At 37.7% G+C, this 21,184-nt stretch overlaps 2 protein-coding genes across 3 annotated transcripts in view; both read right to left on the minus strand.

Annotated features, from left to right (window-relative positions):
* Positions 1-1,054: 1,054 nt before the first annotated feature.
* Positions 1,055-17,026, minus strand: r3hdm4 (R3H domain containing 4). Its single transcript, XM_082156551.1, has 8 exons — positions 16,861-17,026; positions 15,904-16,058; positions 12,953-13,071; positions 12,765-12,876; positions 11,657-11,742; positions 11,437-11,522; positions 11,098-11,153; positions 1,055-2,456 (listed from the first exon to the last, which is right to left on the minus strand). The coding sequence occupies exons 1-8, from the start codon at positions 16,902-16,904 to the stop codon at positions 2,353-2,355; spliced, it is 762 nt and encodes a 253-aa protein (XP_082012677.1). The 5' UTR covers positions 16,905-17,026; the 3' UTR covers positions 1,055-2,352.
* A 522-nt stretch (positions 17,027-17,548) lies between these two features.
* Positions 17,549-21,184, minus strand: part of abca7 (ATP-binding cassette, sub-family A (ABC1), member 7) — a 55,635-nt gene continuing 51,999 nt past the window's right edge. For both annotated transcript variants that reach the window (XM_082156357.1, XM_082156358.1), the window contains exon 48: positions 17,549-19,266. In XM_082156357.1, the coding sequence (XP_082012483.1) occupies positions 18,865-19,266 (402 nt within the window). In that variant the 3' untranslated portion in view covers positions 17,549-18,864. The remainder of the gene's footprint in view (positions 19,267-21,184) is intronic.

Below are 21,184 nucleotides of genomic sequence, written 5' to 3' on the forward strand. Positions count from 1 at the left end.
GACAAAGTCCAAAAAAAAAAAAAACGTACTGTGTAGGACTCGTCACTTGCCATTGGAAGCTCCTTGTAGCAGCCTACGTTCCTGCTGGATCCTGCAGCCTAACTGGCAACCTCGAGTCAGGGGGGAGGGGGAGGGGATACACCGCTCTACAGTAATTTGAAAGTGATTGCAGTACCAGTTTTGGCCACAATCTTACATACAGTTCCTTTAGACAATGTATTCATTTAAGGCAGAAACAAAGAGCTTATTGAAGTAATGAATACGTTTGTTAAAAGGGTGGTATAATGCCCCTTTTTACAAGATGTAAAATAAGTCTCTGATGTCCCCAGAGTGTGTATGTGAAGTTTTAGCTCAAAATACCCCACAGATAATTTTTTATCGCATGTTAAAATTGTCCCTTTTTGAGGGTGAGCAAAAATGCGTCATTTTGAGTGTATCCCTTTAAATGCAAATGAGCTGCTGCTCCCCTGGGTTTTATGTAAATTTTAGGGTTAGTGATGTCACTATTATTGAACATTACAACATTACAAACTAACTCAAGTTAAAAAGTGAAATCATAATCAACAAATTATTTAACAAATGATTAGGATACATAGAAAAATGTAGCATTGGTGCAATAGTTTTTCCTAAGAGACAGGAAGTAGGATATAAGGAAAGAAATAAGTGGTCCCAATCTCTTTCAAAGATGGCAGATTCGCAATATAATTTTTTAACCTTTTCTTTGAAACAAAATGTTTAAAAGAACCACTTCACAACTATTCTCAAAAGCAAGGAAGTAACCTTTTTATTAAATACAAATTAACCTAAATCTAATATATATATATATATATGATTTCAAATCATTCTCCCAAACATTTAAATTCATTAAGTTCACTTCAGAAACTAAGTCACGCAGGTTTGGATCAAAAGTGAGTAAATTATTAAAATTATTTGTTTTTGTGGTGAAACTAGAGACAGAATGGGAACTTGAACAGGACATTGGTGTTCTTTCACTAAGCCTTTAAACCTCATTTGTTAATAAATGTTTCACATCAACGAATACAGGAAGCCAAGCTTAAACAGAACTTTTTTTATTTTCATGTTTAAGTCCAGATGATTTGCATTCGATTCATGAAATAATCACACTATGATCTCAGTTAAAAGCTTGATATCATTTTAACAGGTACTTGCCACAGACAAAAACTAAATACAGTGAAGCGCTCTATGGTGTGTATTCATGTTCTGCCACCATGATATAATTAGCATTAAACTCAAATATTGGCACAAAATTATAAATATTATTCTAAAAAGCCAACTCTTCATGGCAAAAGGTTTCAACACACCTGGTTTTTAGGTGACTTAAAGTAATGTAAAAGTCAACATTCATGAAGGTTGATGCCTGAGAATCAGCACTATATACACACAAACACACACACACACACACACACACACACACACTTTGGTTATAAACACCAATGCAATAACTGCTCAAGTGTCTCAGGACCCTTGATGGCATAAAACATCAAAATATTTCCCCTGTATGTAAACCATAACAACCTTGATGTAAGCTTAATATGTACGAAAATGCAAAACTGACAAATATGGCGTTACAGGTAAGGCATAGTTGTTAAGTGCATGTTGGCAGATCTTTAACAGGAAAAAAGAAGTGTGTGACACCTGATAACAGCAGATGAACAAACAAGACAAGTACTATTTCACTCAAAATTCAAGTTTTAGAATGCTGTATGTAAAAATACTACTGATCCCTCTTGTCAGGCAGGACTGGCTGAAGTAAATTAACAGAATTACAAATCTTCCCAAATCAAATGCATGTCAATTGTAAAATGTTGTGCAGTATGTGTGCAGTAAACATAAAATGTTGAATGGGTATACACATACAATAACTGCATAACCATCAATAGATTTGTGCTGATTTTGTAGGAGCCTGAGTTTTCGATTTTGACTATATGTGGCTTTTCATGTAAAGATCACGAACTTCAATAACAAAAATGATTAATTATCAATCATATTCTGCCTCTTCTCGAGTTCATACACAATTATGTTTCTACTTGTATACAAAGATGCCATGACAGTATAATTCTGTCTGGAACATGGAAAAAGAATCAGATCATGTAACAACATCTACTAATACGTGCCCCAAAACATCAGAAAAAGTCAATGAAAGAGATAGTGACACTGAGTACAGTGATCACTCTAGTTAGCGCAGTCTCTCCTAAAGGGCAAGGCTTGCAGGTCAGGTCCTATGACATAATGCCACACCCACAGTTCATGTTGGCCAGGTCAGGGGCAGTGTTGCCGGTTCTGGCTGGATGAACAGCAATGGTATTGCTTGTGGCCAGGATTCATAGCAGCTTAGCTAAACTGCTCCAGGTAGGCAGAGAGCAGAGACTGAGGAGGCAGGAACTCTTCCTGTTTGTTGACTACCTCAGTCTGTCGAGCACCATTACAGTCAGAGCCTGCAGAAAATCACACACTTTAGTTTTTCCTTAGGTCATGTGCAAAAGATACTGGTAAAACTGAGTTTCTACATTTAGTTGTGAAAATACATTAAAATATCTACATTTTTGAGGGTCAATTTCATATTGCCAGTGGTGTTAAACTGCTATCCCAGGTTGTTAAAAACCAAACTACAGTTTACAGTTACACACTAGGGGTTGAACATATTAGTCGACTTTAATGGTCTGCCTTGACACTTTAAGCTTGACGTCGACTAGTCACTGATTATGGCCTAAAGAGGGCGCAACAGGATAAGAAATCTTTAAAGTCCGTTTCAGTTTATGACAAATAAATGCACTAGATATGTTTGATAATACCATCTGGATGCTCAAAATTGATCACATGAATTAATGTTTTACACACCTTATAGTACAGGTAAGTCAATCGCCGTTCTAAACGGCTGCTGCATTACACACACACACACACACACACACACACACACACACACACACACACACACACACACTAGGGCTGTCAACGAATATTCTAAATTCGAATATATATTCGAATAGTTTTAAAAAACAGAAATTCGAATGTGAAAATTAATATTCGAATGTGAATTTCGAATATGGAAAAACACGCCCGCGGAAGCAGAGGCGCGGCTGTCTGCTTTGCGAGTGGGCGCGCGCGCTGCCTGAGGGACAGGTCACACGAGTCGCACTGTCTAGAACAGCGTCACTGCTGAAAGTTGACAGTGCACTATTGACAATGGAATAAATTGCAGTCAGTTTTTCCTTTTTTTAATACAAGCACCAATAATGTAAGTAGCCTTTTTCTTTATTAATAGCACTTTATTTTTTATGAACCTCAGGGTAAAAGTTCTTTGTTGTCACATTTCTCGGAATTGTGTGCCTCATTTTATTTAACGTTAAACAGAAAAGTTCCATGTTTACCACAGCACAGCTCGCTCGGAGCGTTCAATGTCGGTTCTATACTGTAAAACTTAAATTAATGTTAATACATTTGTTTCAATCACTGAATGAAGCCTGCTATATTTGGGACAAGAGTCGCGACCTTAAATTGCTTGCACAAAACTCTTGATCAGCACTCAACATGTGCTTATTGTTGTTCATTTAAACCGTTATGCGCAGAGAGAGCGTGAGCGCGAGGGCGTGAGAGAGAGAGAGAGAGTGTGCCTGCGAGTGAGCGAGAGTGAGGTCTGCGGTCTTGGCCATTAGTTTATTTACTTGGTTTTGTGTTGGTAATACATTGTCAAATATGTTTAAACTTAAATTAACTACCTATACAAGTTATGTATGTCTCTTTGTATTAATTTGTCCTGTTATTGACGTAATGCGCGTCATTGAAAAAATGTGCAACCAGATGTTCGAATAGTTCGAATATTCGTGTGTTTTTTAGAGGGAATATTCGAACGTCATTTTTGAGCAATTTTGACAGCCCTAACACACACACACACACACACACACACACACACACACACACACACACACACACACACACACACACACACACACACACACACACACACACACACACACACACACACACACACACACACACACACACACACACACACACACACACACACACACACACACACACACACACACACACACACACACACACACACACACACACACACACACACACACACACACACACACACACACACACACACACACACACACACACACACACACACACAGAAGCGCTGATATATATATATACAGTAAATTATGCATAATTACATGCAACTAACCCTCAAACAAATCCTAATCCTACGCTAACTCTATATTAAGTACATGTAGTTAATTAATATTACTCAGTACTGAAATGTATAATGAAAGTGTAACAATGGCACCTTAAAATAAAGTGTAACCTCACTGTATGGCTACAATCAAATGAAATCACTATCAACAAAATCCAGAGATGGATTTTGCATGAATTATATTAAGAGATTAATGTTTTAAATATAAACATTTTTTATGTAGAAATATTAAATGATTGGAAAAAATGAAATAACGGTAATAGGCTACTATGAAATTACACCCGCCAGTAGGTGGCGGCAAATGAGTGAGTTGAATCCTTAAATCAACAGATTCGTTTAAAATAAGTCATTTAACTTAGCAAACGACAGTATTTATAGCCTAATTTAATAATGTACTCGTCTGAGGAACAAAACACTGCGATGCTCGGAGACGCAGTGGTTTTGCAGTTTGTTCTATTTCTTTAGCCGCTTTTCCACCGTAGGGCCGAATGTTACGGTTCCAGTTGTATTTTTTACTTGAGCTTGGCTAACCGCGCTATTTGAGTTCGGTAAACACAAATTAATAACAATATTAGCAGAAATATCTGATCATCCTCCGTAATGCGGTCACTATTTACATCTCATAGCGTCTGTAAACTCTTGCATCACTAAGGCAACGACTGACGCATTTGTATTAAATGCACGTCCGAGTGAACTGTGTGCAAGCCACAAGAGAACACTGTATCCATGCCACTGATAGCAGCGGCAACAAGCTCAGCAGCTCGATTTAAAGGGTTAGTTCACCCAAAAATGAAAATTCTGTCAGTAATTAATCACCCTCATGTTGTTCCAACCCCGTAAGACTTCCGTTCATCTTCAGAACACAAATTAAGATATTTTTTTGATGAGATCTGAGAGCTGTCTCACTCCTTCATAGGCTTCTAGGCAATTTCATTCTGCCGGTCCAGAAAAGTTAGTAAAAACATCGTTAAAATAGTCCAAGTGACTACAGTGGCTCAACCTTAAGTTTATCAAGTGACGAGAATACTTTGTGCGCAAAAAAACTTTATTCAACTATTCATTTTGTTCTGTGGGCCTCAGACGCGAGTTCACGAGAGCGCCACGACGCATGCGCGAGAACTGAGATGACACTCACGATCATTTGATGGGAAAGTGTGAAAGGTAAGCCATTCATTTTGCGGAACTGGTAAGGCACTTTTACATTTTCTCGTTGGTTTCTCATGATTCGGACATCCAGGAAATGCACACTTTAGAACCATTTTAAACACTACATCGAGACCCATCTGCGTCATCTTCTCAGTTCTCGCGCATGCGTCGCGGGGCTCTCCTGAACTCACGTCTGAGGCCCACACAGAACAAAATGAATAGTTGAATAAAGTCTTTTTTTTTTTCTTTTTTTTTTAAGTATTGTCATCGCTTGATAAACTTAAGGTTGAGCCGCTGTAGTCACTTGGACTATTTTAACAATGTTTTTTTTTACTAACTTTTCTGGACCGACAGAATGAAATTGCCTAGAAGCCTATGAAGGAGTGGGACAGCTCTCAGATTTCATCAAAAATATCTTAATTTGTGTTCCGAAGATGAACGAAAGTCTTACGGGGTTGGAACAACATGAGGGTGAGTAATTTTGGGTGAACTAACCCTTTAAAAAACAACACATTTCAGTGCTAGAACGCCTCTTATTTGACAAACGAACAAAATGAATGCCCAGCTAGTTAACTGGAGATGTTATATTTATTTGTATTAGGTACATCCATGCCGCGAGTCGTTTCAAAAAGGTGTGTGGACAATATCGACCCTGGCAAAAACCCATATTGCTCCGCGACGTGTCAACGATGGTCACTTTGGCCAGGTGGTATTTATAGCATAGGGTGCGGGACGCTTTACATTCCAGAGAGCATTTGATTGGACAGAAGATGTGATGAGAAGCTGTAGTCCGCGGTGACGTCATTAAAATCGGAAGCGGAAGTGAGGGACTGTAAGATTTGAATGTTTATATCTCCTAAATGCGAATTAAGAAAAAGTGGACATTCGACCCATGAGAAGGAAAAGGATACACAAGACCTAAGTCTAGTGTTCAACTTATCCACAATCCCTTTAGGCACTGAAGAGGAGCAACTGCTGAACAAAGGTCTGTCTTATGTTCATCCTACACCTACCGATCCTTTTCAACTTAAAATTGAGATGTTTCAATTTTATAAATCAATCAAACTTAAGTATTTTTTTTCATAGACAGTTCTCAAAGACAATTCACGTCGGTCAATACTAAACAACCTTTACGACCACGTAGTGTATTTTGTACTGTGGTTAACAACTCAGCGATTGATACATTTTGTGACGTGGTTGATGATAAGGAGATTGAAAATATCTTGAAATGTCCCACACATTTTGGGATTTAAGGAACGTCTGACTTTAACTGAATTATCAGGGAAATCTGATGTGGTTTGGAAACCAGCTGTTAAAGGTGGTGGTCTAGTCTTGATGAACAAATTGGATAAGTGACATCTCAATTGTCTGATGTTACATATTATATGAAACTGGATAGTTATCCTACCATTCCTCTTAAGATAGAGGTTGAAATGTTTTTACATGAATCACATCAAAAGGGTTTCATAAATCAATCGGAGTTAACATTTCTGACTAATGATTTTCCTGTGATGCCTGTTATGCTCTACCTAAGTTACATAAATCTGTGAATAAGCCCCCTGGGCGCCCTATTGTAGCTTCCAATGAATGTTTACTGGAACCTATCACAGTATGTAGATTGTATCTTAAGACCTTTGGTTGAACATCTCCCCTAATATCTAAAAGATGGTTTGGTGGCGATGAAACATTTCCTAAATCAAAGAACTGAGAAATCCCCTCCTTTTGAATTTATCATTGACATTATCACTTTACTTTTAGAAAAAAATATTTCTTCTTTAAAAATAAATACTATTTACAAAAACAGGGTGCAGCCATGGGTTCTAAATTTTCTCTGGATTATGCTTGCCTATTATGGGATATTTAGAAGAGAGATACATCTGGAATAATAACCATTTTTTAGATAATATTGTTATGTGGAAGAGATATGTGACCCTGGATCACAAAACCAGTCACATGTCGCATGGGTATATTTGCGGCAATAGCCAACAATACATTGTATGGGTCAAAATTATCGATTTATCTTTTATGCCAAAAATCATTAGGATATTAAAGGTGCATTTCGCAAGTCTCTGAGTTTTTGCAGAACTATGCCCCCTCTGGCGGCAAGCGAAACTGCAACCAGAAGTGTGCACGCTCACGGACAAAAGTTTTCTTTTTTTTATCTTACGTGGAGTTTGCGTTGGTGTTTGAAATGAACTACAAGCCGGTCTCTTAGAATCCATCTTCTACGGAGAATGGCGGCGAATACACAAACCTGCCAGACAGCCAGGTGAGCGTGCCGTGAACGCGCATGACGTCACGCCCAGTCTAAAATTCCGGCCCGAATCCCTCTTATTTATTTTACTTTACAGGATTATAGAGACAATCTCAGTGATCAGAGAAGGGCTCATTCAGCCCATCAGGCAATTGTTTAAGCATGTATGGGTTAGAAAACGGGTATTTTTAACATGAAAAGTTGCTTAATGTAAGTAAAGATCATGTTCCATGAATATATTTTGTAAATATATAAAACATGTATTTTTGTGAGTGAATGCTACACAATCGTGAACATAAATGCACAACTTCAAAGGAGATTTTCTCAATGTTTAGATTTTTCTGCACCCTCAGATTCCAGATTTTCAATAGTTGTATCTCGACCAAATATTGTCCTATCCTAACAAACCATACATCAATGGAAAGCTTATTCATTCAGCTCTCATATGATGTATAAATCTCAATTTCAAAAAATTGACCCATGTGACTGGTTTTGTGGTCCAGGGTCACATATGTGGATGATGTATTTTGTATCTTTAAGGGCTCAAGACATCTTTTTGATGAATTCGTTGAGTATTTGAATAATTTAGTGGATTCTATTAAGTTCAATGTGGAAACTGATTCCCATTCGGTCGTTTTCCTTGATACTAGGGTTATATTTGAATCCGGTACGTTATCAACCTCTTTATATTCCAAACCAACGGATAAAAATAGTATTCTCCATGCAGCAAGCACTCATCCTTCTTACTTAAAAAAAGGGGCTACCCTACACCCAACTTCTTCGACTGAAGCGTATATGCAGTGTAGAATCAGATTTTGAACAACAATTGGTGATAATGTATATGCGTTTTATTCTTAGGGGTTATCTGAAAAAATGGCTGGATGTCGCTTTGCAGAAAGTACGAGAATCGTCCTATATATATCGGACAAACAAAAGAAGTCCCATTCTGTAGTTTGTACCACTACTTACACTGCACAAAGTCAAATGATCAAGAATGTGATTAAAATATACTTAAGTGTGATCCAGAGGCCGAGAGTCTTTTTGCAGATCCGCCTCTTTTTTCACAATTTTAGAGTGAGAAACATTAGACACTATTTGGTCAAATCCGACACCTTCATAAAGACTAGTCCTGATGGACGTATAAACAAGGACACTGGTTTCTTTCCCTGTCTTAAGTGCGCGGCATGTAGACACATCCGTGTAAAGTGTTTTTTCTTTCGTAGTAGCATAACGAACCGTACATATAAGATTAAACAATTTGTTACATGCACTTCTACCAGTGTGATTTACCTATTATCTTGTTCATGTGACAAACAATAGGTAGGCAAGACAAATAGACAAATTAAGACACGTATCATTGAACATATGAGCACTATCAGAAGGGAAGACCAAAAATCTCCAGTTGCACGTCATTTTAATGAGATGTCCCATTCGATCTCGGAATAAAATTTTGTAGTTATAGAATATGTAACACAGTCGTGTTGGGGTGGTCATTTGGAGCGGAGATTTTGCAGAGGGAATGTAAATGGATTTTTGACCTAAAATATCTATATCCTTTGGGCATGAATGAGGAATATACTCAATTGTTTTCTATAAATTTTGTTTCATTATGCATTTCAATGTCTAATCGTGTGACATGTAGGGATGATGATAATAATCTTTTGTGGTATTCAATAATGGGAATGAGAATATTTATGGTCAGTTTTTGAATTTTGAAGTTTTGAATCTGGATCAGAAATAGAACAATCTGGATTGTTGTGATATGTATAATTATGTAGACTATTGATGTAAATATTTTTATATGGGATAATATCAGATTCCGGTATGTTACATGGATTATGGTAATAAGTTTGTAAATTACCGCAGGTGTATGCTTGGTAACAAATGGCACTGATGAAGGGTTGAACCCGAGAACGTTTTGCGCACCTTGCACTTTTTTACTTTACTTGTGGCCTCTGGACAATAAAATCCTGTGAGATATTTGGCCTATATTTGGTGTGAGAATCTTTTTTCAGATTTTTTAGTTCCTTCTTGTATGTGAAATAATTATAAATACCAGTTTATGCGGTTGATTATGGCCTCTAAGATAGCCCAGGCTGGCCCGTTTATAGCCCTCGCGCGTACTTGGTCGACAGTGGAAATGTGGCTAATAATGTCTGAATGGCATATAACCGTACAAATCAAACAAACATAAACGGGCAAAGGCGCCCGGGGCCCCTTACAAAACGGAGCCCGTGGGGTGCAGCCCAGTCAAGCCCAATGGTAAGTCCGGCCTTATATACACACAGTCATGTGAAAGAGAAAGAACACTCTTTTGAATTCTATGGTTTTTAAGGGATATAATAAAAGGTACAACTAGGTACACCCTTAATGCTTTCATAGGAATTAAGAGGGTAAGTAGTAGTCAGATCATGCTGCCAATCAAATGTCTTTGATTAACTGATCATTAGCAAGTGTGATCAACGCTATAAAAGCAGAAGTTTTGGTAGTTTGCTGGTTTGGAGCATTCAGGTGTGTGTTAACACAATGCCAAGGAGGAAAGACATCAGGCAATGATCTTATTGTTGCTGCCATAAATATGGGAAGGGTTATACGGCCATTTCCAAACAATTTGAAGTCTACAGGTAGGAAGATTATACACAAGTGGATACATTCAAAACAGGTCAGACCATGCGATGCGGAGAAAAACAAACAAGAACTACACCTCTGTACAGGCCTCAGTTAACATGTTAAATGTTAAAGTTCATGACAGTACAATTATAAAAAGACTGGAAAAGTATGGCATGTCTGGAAGGGTTGCCAGGAGAAAGCATCTTCTTTCTAAAAAAAAGAACATGGCAGCACGGCTTAGGTTTGGAAAGTTGCATCTGAACAAACCACAAGCTGGAGATGTTTGGCCATAATGCACAGTGCCACGTTTGGCGAAAACCAAAAACAAACAACTCATAACAATGGTCAAGCACGGTGGTGGAAGGGTGATAATTTGGGGTTGTTTTGCAGCCACCGGACCTGGGCATATTGCAGTCTTTGAGTCGACCATGAACTTGTTATCCCAAAGTATTCTAGAGTCAGATGTGAGGCCATCTGTCCGACAGCTAAAGCTTGGCCGAAATTGGGTCATGCTACAGGACAATGATCACAAGTACACCAGGAAATCTAAAACAGAATGGCTGAAAAAGAAAAGAATCAAAGTGTTGCAGTGGCCCAGTCAAAGTCCAGACCTCAACCCGATTGAAATGCTGTGGTGGGACCTTCAGAGAGCTGTGCATAAAAAAATGCCTGCAAACCTCAATGAACTGAAACAACGTTATAAGAAGAGCCGTAAAACCATAGAATTCAAAATGGTGTCCTTTCTTTTTCACTTGACTGTATATACAATGAGTTTGTGAAAGTGTTTGACCTTAAGAAACCAGAATTCACACCAGCCTCATAAGATTGCCAACGTCTGAATGAAGTAATAAAGTTCACTCACTAGCAGAGGTCAGATCCATGTACTGGCAGATGGCATGAAGGAGCAGTCGCTCATAACTGAAGAAACACAGACACATCTGAATCAAAACATGGTATTCTACTGATATTCATGGGTTTCATCAGGTCCCTTTCCACAGGTGTATTAATCAAGCACAATGCAGTCTGCATTCATAATCTAGGTGCTTGATTTTATACACCTGTGGAAAGGGACCTGATGAAACCCATGAATACTAACATTACTGCTTTTGATGTCTCAAGCAACATGCATGTTTAATAGTTAGTGGTGGTCTGAATTAGTCTGTGGAGGTGAGAGATGCATTAACTGTGGTAATTTGTGCACCTGCTGCTGAGTTTGGTAATGTAAATTGAGTGTGGATGTGCCATGAAGAATCCCAGCAAATCAGACTCCAGACCCTCCAACACTCCCTTAAACAAAAGAAAATGGATGAACAGATATCAGACAGAAAAAAGGGAATGATAGGACAAGAGAAAGGGATATAGGGGGAATACTTGCTTAAAAGTCAAAAGACAAAGATCAAGTAATTAACAAAGAGCTTCACCATGGGAATCTGTTTGCGTCTCAGTGTCGCACGCAGCCTTCGATCAATCCTCTGGAAACATTCCTGAGCCCTGACAGCAGGATTTACTGCTCAAAGGATAGGAGAATGATCTTCACAAATATGTCAATCACTGAATTAATAAGACTTAAGAGTGTAATTTTTCATGTTGGAATACTTCAAATCCCTAGATTTACGGCAGAGACACCCATAAGTAAATCATGCATAAGTTCACCTATACAGAGTGCAAATACAGTGGCACTATCGTAACATTGCTCTGTTTGTTTGAATGTTCCGACACGTCCCGACTTCTGGCTCAACCAGTGCCTGAGTTTAGGGCAGAGTGGGGGGAGGGGGGTATCACGCGAGAAGTATCATGCGAACAAAAGTGATGTTTTCCCGAATATCAGCACCTTTGCAAATGTATGATTTATTTTATTACAACAATTTAAAATAATTTTAAACACAGTATTTTCCATTTTGACTGTTCTCTATTTCACGAACAAAAATAGTTCCAAACAAAGAAGAACAGTTGCATCTCCCAGCAACATACAGAGAGGTGTTTTGTTCATGAATGGATCAGCCAGTTTTAACAAATCAGTGAATACAATTATTCTTTGACTCACTTATTAAGACTTGCTGCCACCAACTGGCGGTTTCAGTTTCATATAAAAGTACCATATACAGAAAAGTATCATTTCATTTTTTCAATTCATATGTTTCAGTATGTAATTAACTTTTTAATGTAATTGTTATAGTAGAATAATTATGAGAGGCTAATGATGAGAATTACTTTTTTTTTTTTTTTTTTTGCTTGAGCACCTGTTCCCCAAAATGTCTGTGCACGGCCCTGATCTTAAGTCTCTAAAATGCGAACTGTACAAAACTTAAATGCTTGAGTGCAGTTTAGAGCCATAGATTAAGGGGGCTAAGGGCAACAGAGAGCATGTGAAGTACAAATGCCTCCCTAGCGTGCAAAGTAGTGGTCTACACTAAAGTGAATACGTCAAGCATAAACAAGTCTTAAGATGTGTGTGGTATAATAAACTGATGTGCAACCCTCTCTCTTATTGGATGCAAAGTGAGTTTGTGTGATAAAATTATGTCAGACCCTCTCTTTGGTCTTTATGGCTCTTAGAGTGGGTCCTCTGAGCCTCCTCCTCCAGCAGAGCCAAGAGTCGCTCTTGCTCCTCCCCAGAACGATTCATAAAATCACTCCAGTACTGAGAGACATGAGAGAAAGATTTAAAGAATTCAAAACATCCCTTAACTGAGAGCAGTTAAAGAAACATGCTTTACCTCCACATAGTTTCCATTAGAGCAAGCTTCAGTGAAGATGGTGGGCGAGGCTGTTTCATGCCCTTCACCATCCTCTTTAGAGCATTCGTCCCGTTCCAAAAGATTGTCCAGAAAACGAGCTACGCAGAAGCAGAGTTTGCAAAATATTACAAAATCATGACTAAACTTTTTTCTCTCCATTTTCTCTCCATTAACTGTAAAAATCCAGTGAGATTTTTGCATGTACAAGAATGTACATTTTGTATGCTGTTTTCAACGTAAAGGGTTTAAAGCGCATTATTTATTACCATATATTTACTTTAAGTGCCAAAAACTTTTCACAGTATTGTAGCTTCGCAGGTTGGTCACAGTGTCTTGGAGACATTGCCACAGTTCTTCTGGATTTAGTCTGTCTCAGTTTTTTGTTTCTTGTATTCCCAGATGGACTCGATGATGGTGAGATCAGATCTCCAGATCTCTGTCAATTGGCATTGCATTATAAATATACATTATTATTATGAAAATACCTGGGATGGCTTTAAGAACACAGATAAACCAGTGGTGTGTTAATTCTCCATGTTTAATCAGTCAATGTTTAATGTTTAATCATGTTTAACCATGTCAAATCTATTTGCGTTTTATTCAGCTACAGTGATCGCTGGATGTCTTTGTCCATAGGGATTTCCTGGAACTCATTACTCTTGAGTCTCACTTGTGGACTTTCTGCGCGAGGGCACCCTCCGGCATCGAGTATGAATGAAAAATAAATTAAAGGAACCGTATGTAAGATTGTGGCCAAAACTGGTACTGCAATCACTTTCAAATTACTGTAGAGCGGTGTATCCCCTCCCCCTCCCCCTCCCCCCTGACTCGAGGTTGCCAGTTGCAGGATCCAGCAGGAACGTAGGCTGCTACAAGGAGCTTCCAATGGCAAGTGACGAGTCCTACACAGTACGTTTTTTTTCTGTTAATTATGTGTATGCTTCATGAGAGATGTTTTGCGAAGTAATTATGTATCGCAAAAATTTACTAATGGCGATTAGCCAAATATAATCATAAAGATGTACGCTCGTATGTGACAGTACATTGTTAGAATCTCCTATACAAATCCTTGTTTTATTTCGGACTTTGTCACGACGTATTTCGGATTCATAACGAGGTCTTTTAGGTTTCGTAACGTTAGACATTTTTTTCAACGTAATTGAAGGAACGTCTCCGAGATGCTTGAAGAAAACTTCCTGCAAAGCTACCTGAAAAACTATGCGCAAGTGTATCTGGACAAAAGCCGTTTTAAACGCAAAGGGTCGTTACACCATATTTTGATTTGAATTAGTTTAATTAAATCATAAATAAATTCAATTTGTGATTTTATTTTTGAAAGCATTCTCACTTTACAGCATTTTAACACAAGTGCCAGTACTTTTCACTGAAAAATAACTCTTTCTTTCTGGGTACAGTGCTATTCAATAGCAAAAAGGTTTCTTCAAGCATCTTGGAGACGTTCCCGCAGTTCTTCTGGATTTAGTCTGTCTCAGTTTTTTCTGTTTCTTCATGTAATCACAGACGGACTCGATGATGGTGAGATCAGATCATACCGGCTGTTGTCAGACTCCTTGTGCATACACAAATCTCACTGGATTATTACAATTAATGGCAAAAAGAATGTTTGGAAATGTAAACTGATATTTCCTAATGACACACTACAGCAAAAGATATAAATAACTTTATTAATATTAACATGCCTAAGACTTGCACAGTACTGTATAGAAGACACACCAGGTGCCACTGCTGTCAGCTAAGAACAGGAAACTGAACCTGCAATTCGCAAGGGCTCATCAAAATTGGACAATAGAAAATTGGAAAAACGTTGATTGGTCTGATGAGTCTCAACTTCTGCTACAACATTCAGATGGTAAGGTCAGAATTGGACTTAAACAACATGAAAGCATGGACCCATCCTGCCTTGTATCAACGGTTCAGGCTGGTGGTGGTGGTGTAATGGTGTGGGGGATATTTTCTTTGCAAAATGTGTGCCCCTTAGTACCAATTGAGCACTGTTTAAATGCCACAGCCTAAATAAGTAATACCTTACTGACCATGTGCATGCCTTTATTATAAGCACAGTGTACCCATCTTTTGATGGCTGCTTCTAGCAGAATAACGTGCCATGTCACAAAGCTCAAATAATTTCAAACTGTTTTCTTGATCATGACAATGATGTCACACTTTACTCAAATGGCCTCCACAGTCACCAGATCTCAATCCAGTAGAGCACCTTTGGGATGTGGTGGAATATGGTCAATATGGACCAAAATCCCTGAGGAATGTTTCCAGCACCTAAGGAAGAACTAAGGCAGTTCTAAAGGAAAAAGGGGGTCCAACCCGGTACTAGCAAGGTGTACCTAATAAAGTGGCTAGTGAGTGTTTATCAGTTCATGCATTCCCTGGGAATCGAAACCATGCGGAGCTGCTCTACTGATTTAGCTACCGTTAAAGTGCAGTTACAGTTAGTGTTGCTTAGCAAAATTTCACAGGCAAACTTCAGTCTGTTTAATAAGAATCCATGCACTGTGGAGTTTCGTGTGAGGGTGAATTTTCAGTTCAAAGCAAATTCGCATCACTGACCAACAGACAGCTACTTGGTTTGAACAGTGCTTCATACATTGAAATATCACTAATGTGACCGCACCTTAAATCTAAAAATGTTTGAACTATGAGTGCCATGTTACAGTCATAAACCATCATATAGACTTTTGTATTTTTTCACTATAAAGGAAAAGAGCAGCGTGATCATTCTGCAAAACTTCTAATGTGTTCCACAGAAACAAGGTGTATTTGAAATGACATTAGGGTGAGTAAATGATGACAGAATTGTCATTTTTTTTACATTTCCTGTGCAGTATATAATAAATAAAAAATTAAATAAAATAAACATAAATAATGAAGAATTCAAACATCACAGCAAGACTGACTGTTTTCCTGTCGTTGCAGACTCTTCCTGCCCTTGGCTCTGGGAGTGAGGTCAGAGTTCCGGATGGCCTGGTTAATAAAGAACTGCTTCTTTTTGGCTGGAGAAACTCGTTTTGCAGGAGAGTTGGGTAGAGATGAGCAGCGACGCTCATTTAGGCTGAAAGACAAACAGGAATCAGATTTGTCTTGATTCACTAAACCATTCTCACAAAGGGTTTACTCCAGTCACAAACATGACAGTCACAAAATGTACTCCTATACGAATTTACGGAATAAAATTTACTTTAAATTTGTCACAATGTTTTAGTGGATTTTAAGGTAGTTTTCCACATTGCACTGCTGTAGTGAATCTACAGACCCTTCTATGGAGACCCACTGTTGTGCTTTTATTTATAGCTCTTAGCCACAGGCCAGATGCTTTACCATGGAAGTAGGTCACAGCTTATCTCTGCAAAAACATATGCAAACTTTAGTTGTCTATTTTACTATTATTATTTAATTTTTATTTGTTGTGAAGAAGCTGCCCAGGATAACTTACAGAGAACCCAGTAAATAGTACCTTATACATTTATACTAAATAACAAACAGATGCGAAATACGGTTTTTATTCTAGCAGTTTATTCAGAAATGTCGGTTATTTCCAACTTAGTTTACTTTTCTTAGTTTAATTATAACCCTACATTTTGTGTGCAAGTTATATAATGACCTTTCATTTAGCTGAGGAGCTCAACATTCATTTATTTGACATTAACAATCATTACATTGCTACCACAGTTTTAAACAAGTACATCACTTATTATTAGTTCTTTCATGTAAAACATTAGATGCAACGAAGACTTGAGAGACGTATCTGACGTTTGTTTTTAATGAGCTTGGCTGGCTAACAAAAACAATTGACGTGTATGTGCTGAGACAAATAGGAGCATTAGCTACCAGCTACATGCTAAAAATACACTTACATTACATCCTGTTCCTCATTGTTATTGCTATTTAACACAACCATCTCAGAGTCTTCTCACAAATAAACACGACAGAGACACAAACAAAGAATTTTATAAGGATAAAAGGTCCAGAACAGCTGGCGTTAGCCGCGATGGCTAAAAGCTAGTGATAGAGAGATTGGGCGGGGCTTGGGTAACCCTGCAGCCATGCCAACATTTTCAGCCAATAAATATCCTCATAAAGCTTCCTTCGACCTGACAGAAGTTTAATATAATATAATATAATATAATATAATATAATATAATATAATATAATATAATATAATATAATATAATATAATATAATATAATATAATATATAATTTTAGGTAAACATTTATATGGCCGTTTAAGGAAACGTGTGTATCATAGATGTGATTGGTAACCATGTTCAGTTGAAGTTTTTAATTTATTGACATGAAGTGTGACGAGTTAAGTACAAATACTGAATATAATGTTACTGTTTCAACGAGGTCGAAATGCTGCATGCATAAATAATTATAAAAGAATAATCAATGTATACTAATATATGTAGCTATTGTATGACATGTTACCAGGCCTATATACTTTATATCAAGATCTGACTAGAAATGATTTGATTAATTCTGACAATTTTATATAAAACGCTTATTTAGCAATAGTCTACAATCAATGAGTACTAAATATCTGTACAAAAATGATTTATTATTCAGATTTAGACAAATAATATTTTCATGTTGTTGTTTTTTTTTTCAACAAAGATTAAAAATAATAAATTTTGCTTTAACAGTAAGTTGTACAGTCTCCGCAGTGTAAAAAGTGAGATATGGTCAGAGACCATGATGATGGTGTTGGTGGAGGAAACTGTTGAGTGACTACAGTAAAAGACAGCTGTCATTTACCAGAGCCACTTTCATCCCCATTTCCGGTGCCAGACAGTAATCATCCATAAAAGCAAGCCTAAAAATATCCTCCACAAACATAATTTCCCCTGACGTGTAGCTTTTAAGAAACAAGACAAAGTCATTTAGTGTAACAGAAAGCATTCTTCAATCTTCTACTACCAGATTGGTTTATGGTTTATGACAAAAAGATACACTAGCTATATATATATGCAACCTTGAAAAGAGTTACTGTGTTAAGTGAATATAAAAAGGACACAAATCCATTTTTTTCACCCTATATATATATATATATATATATATATATATTTTTTTTTTTATAAAACAGTGGAAAGTTAGGGCACACCAAACTTCAGTATAACCAGATTTATATATTTGCATATTATATAAATATCCCAGCATTTTAACATTTTAGCTTTTTATCCAGCGTCATACACATAAGTAAGATTGCAAACATAACAATTTCATACATAATATCTCTGGTATGTACATACAATACTACATAAAAAAGCTACATATCAAGCATTATGACAATCTTTGCAGTGAAGAGATACAGTGATAATCCAGACTACAATATTAGAATTGTTTAGGCTAAAGTGCATCACAGAAAAAAGATAAATAAATCTAAAACAGTAAAAAAACAAACAAACAAAAAACAATCTGCAAATAAATAAATATATTGAGAACATGAAGGCAGTATGAGTTTGATACCATACACTGAACATTTGACCTTTACATACATGTAGAAAAAAAGAGGTCTGTTATAATGTAACATATTCAGCAAAAATCATATGCATACTGGGTTGCACAAAGCAAATACAATACAGAGATGCAACTCACATCATGACAATAATATGCATAAAGAGGTCTGGGAAAGAATTCCTGCCAATGATGCCATGCGTCATTTTCAAGTTTAAGAATAAGGACTAGACATTCAAACAATGAGGAATTGCAGAGTTATCAGGACAGTCAAACAGATTGAATAATTGATTGGTTTAAAAGTAACTAAATAAAAATGTTTGAAAATTATATGTGAAGAAGGCACCAAAGATCACCAGAGATCCGCATCATGACTGTTTGGTTCTGAATGTCTTTGTTTTTTTCACACTTTGCTTTCCTGTGTTTTGGTACTGACAATAAATAACGTGGATGGGTCTTTTTTCGCAGGAGTCTGGTCTTCAGGAGGTTTTGATCCATTAGCTGCCTCGCCAACAGGTTCCATCCGGATCTGCTGTTGCTGTCCTGAGACTGACGGACTGGTTGATTTATTCTTTTTGGTCTTTAAACCAGTAGATGGAGGCTCAGGGGTTTGTTCTGAGCGAGCACCTTGATCTGTAGAGGGTGTTGAAGGAGAGTGTGGTGTGGAAGACCTGCTGCATTTCTCGAGTTTGAGGTCTGTGGGCCGCTGAAGTCTGTTGGTTTGAATCGCCACGGATCCACCGTTTACTGTGACTTCCCTGAGCTGATCATCATCTGTCTGGTCTTTAGCAAAGTTAACAAACACCTGCAGGGGGAAAACACTCTTAGTTGTGAGAAACAATCCCTGTTCCAAAACCTAGTGAGATGCCTCCTGACACAAGGCTGTTCTAATATATCTTCTACTGGTCAGATTCCAAAAGTGTGGTCACATTAGCAAAATTTCACAGGTAAAAAGGGTCCACTGTCAATAGTGTAATGATGTATGAAGCACAGCTCACACATGGAAATCACTTTCAAAACCAAGCAAGCTGTCTTTTGGTCAATGCAATGTGACCAACTTGAACCCTTTGTGAAACATTTGTGTGATATTCATTCATCCTCACACGAAATTCCAGAGAGTGTGGATTCCTATTGAATTTACTAGATTTCGTCATAAAAAACAAACAAACAAAAAAACAGTAAATGTGATTGCACCTGCATATATCCTTTGTGGAGAAGGCAATCCCATAATTCACTGCATCAAACTAAGTGAAAAATGCTAAATTATTATAAATATTAATGTTTCATCCAATACTGAAAAGAATCAATAAAAAGTAGTTAATACATTTAAAATGGACTACTTAACATGTGGTATTAGGTTTTCACGATTAATCATATTTTAATCATGATTTCTGCTTGTCTCAATTAATTAAAAATAATTGTTGTGATATTTGCCCCGCTGTTATTTGTCCTGAAAGCATATTTTTATTTATACCTTTTTTTTTTTTTTTTTTATCTCATTGGGGTTCCTCAGGGTTCAGTTCTAGGACCCCTACTCGTCTCCATATACACTACATCACTGGGACCCATCATACAGGCACATGGTTTCTCCTACAATTGCTATTCTGATGACACACAGCTCTACCTTTCATTTCATTACCTTCAATCCTACAGTAGCTGCACGCATCTCAAGCTGTCTGGCAGCATGGATGAAAGAACATCACCTGCAGCTCAACTTGGCAAAGACTGAGTTTCTTGTCTTCCCTGCCAATCCGACTCTACAGCACAACTTCACCATCCAGCTAGGTTCATCATCTTTTACCTCATCAAGGTCAGTCAGAAGTCTTGGAATAACATTGGATGACCAGCTGACCTTCAAAGACTACATTGCAAAGACAGCTCGGTCATGCGGGTTTGCTCTACACAACATCAGGAAGATCAGGCCTTTTCTAACTGAGCATGCAACACAGATTCTGGCAATGGTCATTTCTAGTGACTCTTCTGGCTGGACTTCCACCATCTGCAATCAAACCTCTACAAATGATTCAGAACGCTGCAGCATGTCTTGTTTTCAACGAGCCCAAAGCAGCTTGCTGCTTGCATCAAGTTCAAGGCATTGACGCTTGCTTATAGATCTACCATAGGCTCAGCTCCCTCCTACTTCCACTCGCTCTTACGAGTCTACATGTTAACCAGAAGCCTACGATCGGCAAAAGAGTGACGGCTCGTGGTCCCATCACAGAGAGGCACAAAATCACTCTCCAGAACATTTTTGTTCACTGTTCCTTGCTGGTGGAACGATCTCCTCATCTTCATCCTGAATGCAGAATCCCTGACAACATTCAAAAGACAGCTGAAAACTCATCTCTTCCATGAGGACTTAACCTCATCTTAAAAAACTCTATGCTTTCACTTTCATTTAAACCCTCCCCCTATTCTAGCTTTTGCTACTCTAAGCAATGTCTGAAACTTTGTATTTGAAGCACTTTTTGTGTTTATTTGCCTCTTCACTATGAATCGCTTGCTGCTGTATTCCTCATTTGTAAGTTGCTTTGGATAAAAGCGTCTTTAAAATGAATAAATGTAAATGTAATGCATAGATAACAATCCTCCACTATCTTTCCCGCTTGGGGTTGTCAAGAGAATAAATCTTATCCCTGAAACTGAGGATATATTTTCTGCCCAGTGTTTAACTTAATTTTCTCAATTTGGCAACCATGTGCACATGCTCTCTCTGCGCTGCA

The sequence above is a fragment of the Leuciscus leuciscus genome (assembly GCF_965113295.1).
Source record: "Leuciscus leuciscus genome assembly, chromosome: 23".
Lineage (NCBI taxonomy): Eukaryota > Metazoa > Chordata > Actinopteri > Cypriniformes > Leuciscidae > Leuciscus > Leuciscus leuciscus.